Source organism: Hemiscyllium ocellatum, chromosome 22 (genome assembly GCF_020745735.1).
Source record: "Hemiscyllium ocellatum isolate sHemOce1 chromosome 22, sHemOce1.pat.X.cur, whole genome shotgun sequence".
Lineage (NCBI taxonomy): Eukaryota > Metazoa > Chordata > Chondrichthyes > Orectolobiformes > Hemiscylliidae > Hemiscyllium > Hemiscyllium ocellatum.
Genome location: NC_083422.1, coordinates 18,012,022 through 18,024,926, shown reverse-complemented (window position 1 = coordinate 18,024,926; position 12,905 = coordinate 18,012,022). Strand labels below are relative to the sequence as shown.

The following is a 12,905-nucleotide window of genomic DNA, read 5'->3' as shown; positions in this document are numbered from 1 at the left end:
TCACTGTTTGTTTAATTTTCCCAGACGCACTCCGATGTCCAGCGGTACATGAATTCTAACAGCAAAGGCAGCAACTGTGCAGGTTCACTGCTGTGTCAGGGAGCAGGTGGGTTCTCACTCCTCTCTCTCTCTCTCTGTCACACCAACTTCACTATCTGTTCCTATCCCTTTTAAAAGTGCTGTTGTTTTGACTTTTCTCCAAAATTCCAAAACAATGTAACAGCGTTTAAACCAGTAATTGTGACTCCTGGAATTTGAGGAAATCACCTTCAACACTGAAAATACCTCAAAACAAAGGAGCAGCCTGTTACAGCCAGAAGTTTTCCAATCCACCATCTTGCATGAATTCTGTTTCCCTCTCCACAAATGCTGCCAGACATGCTGAGTTTCTCCAGCATTCTTTTTATTTCAGTCAGATTTTCAGCATCTGCAGTGTGTTGATTTTGTTAAGCTGCTTTGCTCTGAATGGTGTGCAGTTTTTTTGAGTGTTGTTGGAGTTGGACTCATCCAGGGAAGTTGAAAGTATTTCAGTATACTCCTGATTAATGTCTTGGAGGTGTTTTGGGGAGTGCGGAGGTTAGAGTCTTGCTCCAGAATTCCCCACTTCTGACTTATACTTGTAGCCGTAGTATTTACATATTTGATCTAGTTAAATTTCTGGGTGTAATGTCAATATGGAACACATGGGAAAACCATGTTTTGAACTGTATGGGATATAATAACAGCACATTTAATACAATGGCCTGGATTTTGTGAATTATCTGCACTTACAAGCATTACCCTTCTAAAACTGCCTGCAACTTCAAAAAAATCAGCATATACAGATTAGAATGGAAAACTGAAGTATGGTCAGTCACTCAAGACTTCTGACACATGCTGCACTTTGGCTATTCCCCAAAGCTGGCAATTGCTGTTATGAGTGAGAATTTCAACTTTCTCACTCCCACATTTTGCATAGGATGTTAAATGGCACTTACAGCCTGTTCAATTCCCTGAATTTTTAAATAGATTTGTTTAATAAAATGTAATGAACAATGCTTCAGCGCACAAAATAATTCTGTAATCATAGAGGAATGTTACACAATGAATGAATACATTTTATGCAATGAATGAATGGACATTCACAATGACCTTTCAGGATGTTTTATCATTTGCCATACTTAAATTCCTATACTTAATTTTCCTTAAGATTTTTAAAAGCGATTTTGTTTCACTGCTTTGCATTTTCTGTTTTTATATATGATTGATTTTCAGCTCAGACAAAGCAGTTCCACACTGGGAATCACTAGTGTAAAATGCTGCCATTAGTTGCTGAACCACTCCAGAATGATAGAGGTTAAATTCTTGCTAGTGTGATTGTTTGACCTCCCAGCACAACTTAAGTGAGATCATCAGCTAGCAATTTTGTTTCTCCACAGCGAAAAGTTCCAGACAAATACACAGCTCCTTAATTCTATGTAATTGTGATGATGAACCATTCCTATTTCTCTCTTTCCCCCATTCTCCTTCTCTATCTCCTTACCCACAGCTCAAGACTCTTCCCTTTCTCTAAAAGGTAAACACTTGTAAAAATGTCCATTTCAATTTTCTGCAGTGAATTAATTGGTGAACAGAGAATGGGGATTGTCTGATTTTTCTGTGAAACATCAAAGTCTTTGGAGGCAATTTAATGACTCACATGTCATTTTAATTCTCCGCCCCACTCCCACTATGACCTTTCTGTCCTTAACCTCCTACACTGTTCCACTGAAGCTAAGTATAAGCCTACGGAACAAAATATGGTCTTTTGGCTAAGCTTTTTCCGACCACCTAGTCCTAATAATGCCTTAACGGATTTCAAATCATAACATATTTCTCCTTCTTTTTCTTTCATCTTGGACATCTGTTGGTGATGATTCAGCTTTTTTGTTCATAAACATATCTTTTTAATTATTTACATTATCCCCTGTCGTTCAATTTCTGCTGCCATCCACCATATCCCAGACATTCCCTTTATCGTTCCTTTCTTTCTCCTTTCCCAATTTTGATTAAAAGCTTTAAGTAATTCAATCTGATCAAGAGTTCTCAACTTGAGGCATTAATTCTATTTTCTTCCTCACCGATACTGTGTGACTGACTATTTAGGTTCTTATTTAGTTCTTTCAAAGGGTATGGGCATCACCGGTGAGGCCATTCCTTATTGTTCATTCCTAATCGCCCTTGGGAAAATGATGAAAAGTTGCCTTCTTGAACTGCAACTGTCCATGTGGTGTGGTTACACCCACAATGGCTTAAGGCAGGTAATTCCAGGATGTTGACAGTGACACCAAAAGAATGGCGATATGCTTCCAAGTCAGGATAGTGAGTGGTTTGGAGGGGAGCTTGCAAGTGGTGGTTTTCCCATGAAACTGCTACCCTTGTCCTTCTAGGTGGTGACAGAGGTCAAAAGGTCAGAAGATGCCATTGAGGATGTCTCAGTCATTTGCTGCTGTGCAGTAAGTGGATGGCACACACTGCTATCAGTGCTTGTGGAAGGAATAAATGTTTTAGATGTTTGATGCATTGCTTATTAAGTAGGCTATTGAGTTTTGGATGGTGCCAAATTTCTTGAATGCTCTTGGAGCTGCACTCATCTAGGCAAGTAGAAAATATCAATTCACACCTCTGTTTTGTGCCTTGTAGATAGTACACAGACAATGGGGAGATACTCACTGCAGAGTTCATCTTTTTAGATTAGATTACTTACAGTGTGGAAACAGGCCCTTCGGCCCAACAAGTCCACACCGAGCTGTCGAAGTGCAACCCACCCATACCCCTACATTTACCCCTTACCTAACACTACAGGCAATTTAGCATGGCCAATTCACCTGACCCGCACATCTTTGGACTGTGGAAGGAAACCAGAGGAAACCCACGCAGACATGGGGAGAACGTGCAAACTCCACACAGTCAGTCGCTTGAGGCAGGAATTGAACCCGGGTCTCTAGCACTGTGAGGCAGCAATACTAACCACTGTGCCACCGTGTTTCCCATTACCACTCATGGCCTCTGACCAGCTCTTGTACTCACATATTTTACTGATTCTGTTGAAGACCAGAAAGAGGTTGATTTTTCATCTGTAAATGCTTCAAATACAACCATGGCAGGTGGTAAGGGTGGGACAGTATCCTTGTCAGCTACTTTTGATGTAAAGTGGCATTTCTCAAATTATGGACTCTAGTTTCAGGCTAGTGACAGGTCCCAGTGATAAGAAGCTAAAACAGATATAGGTATGTGACCCTAGATGCAGGAAGTCTTCTAAGTCTGAACCTTTTAATGATTCAGTCAATTAATTTTGATTTCTGATGCTAAACATGGAGTATAAAGCATATGCCAGAATTTAACAAAAATGAGATAAGTGTATGCAAAATCAAAAGGCTGTGAATCCTGGCAACTTAAAATAAAAACTGACAATGCTGGGTAAATCAGCAGGCTGGTGGCATCTGCGTGAGAGATACAGAGTTAGTATTTGAGGTTTGTGACTTTAAATCAGAACTTCTAAGTTCTTCCTACATGTGACTCAGCAACCACTGCAGGATAATTGACTCTTAACTACTCTCTGGATTGGTCCAGCGTTCAATGCAAATATAACAAGCTGAAAATTACAAGAGGATTTTTTTTTAAACATCGGATCCAGAGATGACAAAAGCACACCCTCCCTGCCTGGCCCTACAAAGTCAGCTAACAACATTTTTCAGATGTAGGCTAAATTAGGAGAGCTGGAAAACAGACGATTAACGGAACACCCCGTCTTTAGGTATGATTCTGTAAGCATGACAATCAATCGACGTCCTAGGTGTTTGGATCACCATCCTGGTGTATATTCTGTCCCATCAAAAAGACAGATTCATCAGAGAAGGCAAATTAGTGGTATAAACTCAGGAGGGAAGAGCCTTAAGTCCACAGCTTGAATCAAGATTCAGTGAAATGTCTTGGCATTTGGTCAAAAATAGGCAAGGAAACCTCCAGCTGATTATGACCTACCACACCCCCACAGCTAATAAATCAGTGCTTCTCACTGCTGAATGCCACTTGGATGAAACACTGAGTAGCAAGTACACAATGTACTTTTGGATGGAGATCTCAATGCCTCTTGCCATAAATGGTTCAGTAGCAATGCAATTTACCAAACTGAGTTCTGAAAATGTGGAAAATTGTTTTTTGTATACATGTTTATACTAACCTATCTGAACATGTAATAGCACACCTCTAAAAATTGGACTTGAACCTGGGCCTTCTGAACCAGAGGTAGGGACACTACCACAGTACCATAAGAGCCCAAAAGTTAATCTACAATGGTTACAGGGTCACCATTAAAACATATTTTATTGATTCCAAATTTTAATATCTGCCATGGGGTGGTGCGATTTGAACCCATGTATCTAGGGCATTAGCCCAGAGTTCTGGATTTCTAGTCCAGTGAAATTACTACTACCTCTCCAGGATAATTTTACATCAACCTATTAAGGTCTGTCTTGACTCAGCTCAGTGGTAGGTTGGTCTTGAACCTCAATATTCTGATCCAGATGTTGAGAATAAGGCTCGTGCCACAAGACCCCTTTCTCACTTGCCTCTCTCTCTTGTTCACAAAAAGCACCGGCTATATCGAATACAAAAACGTCATTAGTAGATTTTCAATCATTAGTAAAGTGGTGGTAGGTTTCGTTAACAATGTAGACTAGAAAAATGAAATTGGCAAAGATAGCTACTAGAAAGACCTCATACATTGGTTTGGGACAATTTCCAAGAACAATTTGGGGCAGCACGGTGGGTCATTGATTAGCACTGCTGCCTCAAAGTGCCAGGGACCTGGGTTCAATTCCCATCTTGAGTGACTGTCTGTGTGGAATTTGTATATTCTCCCCATGTCTGTGTGGGGGTGCTCTGGTTTCCTCCCATAATCCAAAGATGTGCAGGTCAGGTGAATTGACCACACTAAATTGTCCATAATGTTAGGTGCATTAGTCAGGGTTAAATATAGGGTAGGGAATAGGTCTGGGTGAGTTACCTTTCAGAGGGTCAGTGTGTACTTGTTGGGCTGAAGGGCCTTTTTCCATACTGTAGGGAATCTAATCCAAACTGTAGGGAATCTAATCTAATATGTTGTGGATCCAGCCAGGGATCAGGTTATTTTAGATATGGTAATGCATAATGAGGCAGTTTTAACGAATGATCCCTAGAAAACACTGACCATAACAGAGGAAAGTTTTGTATTCAGTTTGAGATGGAGAAACTTGGATTGGAAACAATTGTGCTAAACTCAATTAAGAGTAATTACAAAGGATTGAATGCAGACCTACTTGGAGTGGACTGGGAAAGGAGTTTTGCAGCAAAAGTGATTGAGAAACAATAGCAGATGTTTGAGAAAATAGCTCATGGCTACAACTAAGCTATATCCCAGACAGAAGGAAAGATTCTAGGAAGGATGTAAGTTAACCATGGTTAACTAGGGAATTAACGATTGCACTAAATTGAAAGAAAATAAATACATAATGCAGCAAAGATTAATGGCAAGTCAGAGAATCAGAAGAGTTTTATAAACCAACAAAGCAAAAAAAAACTTTGAGTATAAACTTGCAAGTAATAACCAGAAGGATAGCAAGAACTTCTTCAAATATATAAAAAGGACGAGAGAAGCCAAAGTGAACTCCGATCCCTTAGAGAACAAGTGAAATGATAATGGGGAACCAGCAAATAGTAAAGGGGTTAAATAAATATGTTATATCAATCATCATGGTGGAAGACATCAATTCATTCCAAAAGGACCAAATAATCAAGGAACAAAAGCAAAAGAGGAAACACATCACTAGAGGAAAAGTACTAAGAAACTTAATGGGACAAAAAGCTAGTCTATCCAGAGACTTTCTGGCAAATTAAAGGATGTAGCAATAAAGATAATGGGTGAAGTGGCAGCAATCTTCCAAGGATCCTTATATTGTGGATACGTACCAGAGGATTAGCAAACTAGTAATGTAACACTCCAAATCAAAAAGGCAAGGAGATAAAAAAAAGGTAACTATAGAACTGGTATCTTAACATCTGTTACTGGAAAAATTTTAAAATCTTTTATAAAGGATACAGTTAAAGAGCATCTAAAAGGTATTACATAATCACGCAGAGTCATCATGGTTTTCTGAAGGTGAAATCATGCCTGACACATTTATTTGAAGAGTTAACAAACAGGATAATAAAAGGAAAGCAATGGATGTGATATATTTGGATTTCCAAAAGATATTTGATAAGGTATACCAGATGTTAATGAGATAAGAAGTTGTGATGTTGGAGCTTGTTCTGTTAGACCACAAGTATCTAAAAGATTCTTTAAGGTCTTACCAAAGCGATTTCAATAATTTACGTGCATTTCAATATATAGCTAACACATTGGGTTAAAATACTTACTACATATAAATTAATAATTGTTAGTTTATAGTAATACATATACATTAAAAGTTACAGAATTAAGTTAAACAACTGAGGTAAACAAATGAGCCACACACTGCCTTTCTATCTTTTGGGTTCTATGACAATGGTGCCACTTGGAGCTCTATTTCAGATTCCACGTTATCAGTCACTCAACTCCCGGACTGAAGGTGTGAAGATCAATGACTGATATTAGTACTATGCTGAATCTAAGGTTATATGCTGGATCTCCATTTCATCATAATTTCAGTAATCTTCCAGCCCTCAAAAATAGGTTGGAAACCAATCCAGATTGTCTCATATGGACTGCACAAGCAGACAGTTTCCACCAGGTCCCACCAGGACCCCTCACGCCCCAGTCAAAACAGATTGTTTTGCATTAAGCCTGTTTTTCATATACTTTTCCATTTTAGTTCAATTGTTCATTGTTATGTCCAATCAACCCTTAATGATTTACTCTTAATTGTCTGGTTTGAAGATATTATTTTTAAACCCAACACTACAAGATTGCATATTCACATGGATACAGGATTGGCTAAGTAATAGAAGGTAGAGTTAGGATAAGGGAGGCATTTTCAGGATGGCAATCTGTAGATTGTCAGAGGGATCAGGACTGCAGTCACAATTACTTACAATGTTAATTAATGATTTGGATGAGGGAAGAGAATAAGGCATCATAAAGTTTATGGTTGCTACAAGAACAGGTGGGAAGCCAAGTGGCAAAGATGACATAAAGCATTTGCAGGGCCTATATGGACAGGTGAAGTGAATGGGGAAAGAAAACTTAGCAGATAGAATATAACGTGGAAAAAAATGTGAGGTTATGCACTTTGGCAGGAATAGTAGAAATCTGAATATTATTTAAATTGAGAAAGACTGCAGAAGCTATAGCACAGAGGGGTTTTGGAATCCATGTGCATAAATCTCAAAAGGTAGCATACAGGTTCAGCAGGTAATTGGGAAGACAAATGGAACATTGGCCCTTATTTTAAAGAGAGTGCAGTATACAAATTGGGATGTCTTGCTAAAATATGCAAGGCACTAGGTCGACCATACTTAGAATACTGTGAACAGTTTTAGGGTCTTCTTAACTAATAAAGGAAGCATTGGAGGCAATCCATAAAGTGTTCACTAGGTTAATCCTGGGTATCAATGGACTGTTTTGTGAGGACAGTTTGGATAAATAAGGCCTGTACTCATTGGAGGCTAGAAGAAGAGAATTAATCTCAATGAAACATACATGATCCTTTGGAAATTTGACAGGACAGACACAAAAAGAAAGAGTGTTTTGGTGAGAGGGTCTAATCTTAGAATAAGGGGTCTTGCAGTTAGGGCAGAGATGAAGATGACTTTTTCCTCTTCATTGTAGTGAATCTATGGAATTCTTTCCCACCGAAGGCTGTAGAGGCTGTGCCACTGAATGTATTCAAGGCTGAGATAGATTTTTAATCAGTAAGAGATTCAACGGTTATAGGGATAAGGCAGGAAAGTGACGTGGAGGACGATCAGATCAGCTACAATCACATTCATTAGGAGAACAGACTCAATGGGCCGAATGGCCAACTTGTGCTCCTATACCTTGCTGTCTTGTGAACAGTTCTTGTGAACGTGACCTAGTGAACAAAATAAGTCATACTGCGTTCAAACTATTGACTGTTTCCCTCTTCACAGATGCTCTCAGAGCTGCTGAGTTCGTCCAGTACTTTGTTTTAATTTCAGATTTCCCACATCTGCCGTATTTTGCTTTTATATATCCTGCCTGACCTCTTGTGTATCTACTCTCTTCGCCTTATGAAGTCAGTCCATCCCTTCGGCCATTGAGCACTCACTCACTGCAATTATCTCTGGCTTACAACCTTTAAGACCTTTTCAAAATTCAATGACTCAATGGTTTTGTTTTGCTCCTCCTGTTTCTGGAGGTTCATCGCAGCTCTGAATTATCGCGGCACACTTCTCTGCCTGAGGGTACTGTCCAAATGTGAAATGTTGCCATTGATTTCACGAAAGTCTGAAACACTAGGTGAACTTGGAGGGGATAAATAAATAGTAATTGCAACATCAAACATTAACCCCAGCCTGAAGGGGAACTGAAGATCGAGAGGGGAACTGCTCCTCGACACAAGAAGCATTATTTCCATTTTCTAACATCTTTCCCCAGTACAGAAACATAACTTCGCATTCAGTCTCCTTTAACTTATTGTTCCTGCCGTTTTCTTTCATCTAGTTGACCCACTCTGTTGAAATTGTACTCATTTTGCTCATTAAACACAGATTATTCCATCCGCCTGATGTATGCTGTAGCTACAAACTGTTACTTAACTATGGTCAGTCTCAGAATCCCTCCCCGTTCCGCTGCAGGAACCGAAGCAACTTCAGGGTCAGTTGGTTCTGAACATGGTAGGAACACAGTGAGAATGTCATTCCCTGTGGAATATCCTCCTGTGGACTCAAATCATAAAAGCATCACGGTACGTGTCCCAGTTAACACCGAATCATCTCTCTCTCCTGCTCCAGCGGTTACTGGAGCGAACACTAACCTGTCTCTACCTCCAGCGCCACAAGTCGATTCGCTCGCGATAGGAGAGCTCACGGATTCCTTCTCCTCACCGCTGCTGGCTCTCGACAATGGTTCGCCCCTTCTTTCCACATGAAAGGACGGCTCCACGCCCACCCAAGCTTCGAGAATGAGACCAAGTCATGTTAATCCGCGTGGGTTTTCTCGTTAAATTTGCACTTGCCCCAGTGACTGGCAGCTCCCGTTTTCCCCAGCCCCTGCTTATCTAACAATCCATCTGACAACTCTGCTGGATAATTGGACCAAAAACTTCCCACCGCTTGGCCGAGAGCAGACTGAAACCACCCTGAACCATCACCAATTCTGATGACACCAATTCTGCTCGATCCGTTGGAGAGTTTCAGAGGTGTACTTTTAATTTTACCTTTGCTGATTCATTCTAAGAACTTGCAGAAATCCTGCCACTCACTCATTCATGCCTCCCTATGTATCCAGTGATAAGAGTGAAGAGAGTCCGTGTCCATATAGGAACAGAGCGCCATGGAGAGAACCGCTGCTGTAAACAGGTGAATCCTAACATATCGCGAATTAACTGACCGCATCTTTATTTCACACGGCAACACTGCTATGTATTTTAATTAATTACTGGTTCCACTGCCCTTCAACTGCAGGAACAGCTGTGAAGGATGACAGTGGTTAAAAGAGGTAAAACTTGCTTTCTTCCTGAGTGGTAGGAACGGATCTCCAGTCCTGAAACTGTCGTTTTACTATAACCGCTGTATACCCGTTGTAATTTTCAATGAGTTAATAGTTTATTTTTGTGTACATCTGTATTGTATGCAGAGTATGACATATGCTTACCATGTGTTATAGTTAGGTGTAATGTTGCAAAAATGTGTGTTTCCTGGGGATTAGTAGCGCACTTAATATAGAATCTTTATTAGTGCACTGTACACTAACTAAAGGACATTTATATGTTACAGTGCCACTAATATACCATGCTGAAAATGTGTTGCTGGAAAAGCGCAGCAGGTCAGGCAGCATCCAAGGAGCAGGAGAGTCGATGTTTCGGGCATAAGCCCTTCTTCAGGAGAAGAAGGGCTTATGCCCGAAACGTCGATTCTCCTGCTCTTTGGATGCTGCCTGACCTGCTGCGCTTTTCTAGCATCACATTTTCAGCTCTGATCTCCAGCATCTGCAGTCCTCACTTTCTCCACGAATATACCGTGTCAATGCATCGTTTTATTTATAGGGGGAATTATATAGGGAATTGATATCTATTATAGCTGATTGATACATAATGCTGTTTTTATATAAAGTGTAGTGTCATGTTGAGCTCTGATATATTTTAATTCATAAATAGTGTAATTAGTGTTATACATAACTGTATATTATACAGTTAATGCAGAGTGTGGAACATATACAGTTAATGTAGAGTTTAGAATACAGTACATCAAACCATTAATATAAAACATAGTTATATTATATAGTTAATATAGAACATGGAATATAATATTCAGTTAGAATATGGAATGTATTGTACAGTTAATATAGAGTATGGAATACATCACATAGTTAAATGTAAAATTTGGGATATATCATACAGTTAATGTAGAATATAGAATATGTTATAGATTTGATGTAGAATAAGAATATATCATAGAGTATAGAATATATTATACAGTTAATATAGAGTGTGAAATATATTATACAGTTAATGTAGAGTATAAAATAAATACAGGCAATGTAGAATTTGGAATATCATTATTTAGTTGATATAGAGTATGGAGTATATCACACAGCTAATATATTGTGTCCTCCCAATCAAAGTTATAGTTAACAGGTTTATTTGGAGCCATTAGCTTTCAAAGTGCTTCTTCTTCATCAGGTGGTTGTCCACCTGAAGAAGCAGTGCTTCGAAAGCTAGTGCCTCCAAATAACTGTAGACTGTAACCTGGTGTTGTGTGATTTTTAACTTTGTCCACCCCAGTCCAACACTTGCATCTCCAAATCATGGCTCCCAATTAAAAGCTAGCATGTGTTTCTGTTAATGTCACCCTTGCATTGTGATTACTGTGAGGATCCCTGTCCTCCTAAACCTGTATAATCCACAACTCAATATGTTTGTGTTTAGAAATATCCTCCAATCGACAGGAGCCACTCGGTGTGAGTGCAGCAGGCAACATTCATGGAGACATCCCCCTCATCACTGGGCCAGCCAGGAATTCACTCCTAGTTGTCCTCTCTGGTCCTGGAGGAAGGAGGTGCGAGAACATGTGGAGTGACTTTGGAGAGGGCAGAGCAGGAAAACTGCAGCTGTGCTAAAGCACAGAGAGAGAAAAAGGAAGACTGGCAACATCTTCATGGGCAACCTCACAGCGCAGGGTAACAGCAGCGGAGTGGGGCAAGGACTGGCAGTGCGGGCAGTGACAGGCTGCCTCCTTTTCCTCCTCATTCTCTCCACACTGCTGGGAAACACCCTGGTCTGCCTGGCAGTGATGAAGTTCCGGCACTTGCGCTCCAAAGTCACCAATTTCTTTGTCATCTCGCTGGCGGTGTCCGACCTGTTTGTGGCGGTGCTGGTGATGCCCTGGAAAGCCCTGAGCGAGGTGGCTGGCCGCTGGCTCTTTGGCCCCTTCTGTGACACCTGGATTGCCTTCGACATCATGTGCTCGACTGCCTCCATCCTCAACCTGTGCATCATCAGCTTGGACAGGTACTGGGCCATCGCCAGCCCGTTCCGATATGAGCGCAAGATGACCCAGAGGGTGGCTTCAGTGATGATCGGGGTGGCCTGGACACTGTCCATCCTCATCTCCTTCATACCAGTGCAACTGAACTGGCACCGGGCTGGGGCAGAGGTGCTACAGGACAGGACCAACAGCACGGCCGACTGTGACTCCAGCCTCAACAGGACCTACGCCATCTCGTCCTCCCTGATCAGCTTCTACATCCCTGTGGTGATCATGGTGGGCACTTACACCCGCATTTACCGCATCGCCCAGACCCAGATCCGCAGGATCTCATCCCTGGAGAGGGCGGTGGAACACGCCCAGAGCTGCCAGGAGCAGACAGCAGACTGCCCACATGAAGCTGCCCTGAAGACCTCCTTCAAGAAGGAGACCAAGGTGCTGAAGACCCTCTCCATCATCATGGGGGTCTTCGTCTTCTGCTGGCTGCCTTTCTTCGTGTTGAACTGCATGGTGCCCTTCTGTGCCCCGGCCCTGGCACAAGCAGGGCAGGGTCCCTGCGTCAGCGACACCACCTTCAACATCTTTGTCTGGTTCGGCTGGGCCAACTCGTCCCTGAACCCGGTCATCTACGCCTTCAACGCGGACTTCAGGAAGGCGTTCACCAGCATCCTGGGCTGCTCTCGCCTCTGCCCCAGCAACGCGGTGGAGCCGGTCAACTTCAGCAACGAGCTGGTCTCCTACCACCACGATGACACCACGCTGCAGAAAGAGCCTCCTGGCGGCTCAGCGGGGGCTAACCCGGGCATCCTGCCCAACCAGTTGCCGCCCTCCCTCAGCGAGCCTTTCGACAAGGTCTCCAGCATCTCCTCGGCTCCCAGCGCCAGCAGCAGCAGCAGCAGCCGGCGGCGCCCCAGGGAGCAGCTGCTGCTGCCGGGAGGGCTATCGTACGAGGGCGAAGCTGAGATCAGCCTGGACACCATCACAGCGGTCTACCGCTGAACAGGCACCGACCCCCCCTGCCTGCCCCCCCCCCCTTCCCCCAGCAACCCTCCCCCCTTCCGGGAGGAGTCTGCAAGGTCCCACCGCCAACGCACCCAGGTTTGCAGTAACCTCCAGGAACAACATCTGCCGGAATCCAGGACTTCGGTGCAATCTCTCTTCTCGATACAAACCGAAAGAACTGCGGACGCTGTACATCAGAAACCAAAACAGAAGCTGCTGGGGGGGGGCGGGGAAACTCAGCAGGCTGACTCTGATTT

The 12,905-nt window shown here is 42.3% G+C and overlaps 1 protein-coding gene across 1 annotated transcript; it reads left to right on the top strand.

Moving 5' to 3' along the window:
• The first annotated feature begins 11,281 nt into the window (after positions 1 to 11,281).
• On the top strand, positions 11,282 to 12,694 carry drd6b (dopamine receptor D6b). Its single transcript, XM_060842374.1, has one exon. The coding sequence runs from the start codon at positions 11,317 to 11,319 to the stop codon at positions 12,643 to 12,645; it is 1,329 nt and encodes a 442-aa protein (XP_060698357.1). The 5' UTR covers positions 11,282 to 11,316; the 3' UTR covers positions 12,646 to 12,694.
• The last annotated feature ends 211 nt before the right edge of the window (positions 12,695 to 12,905 follow it).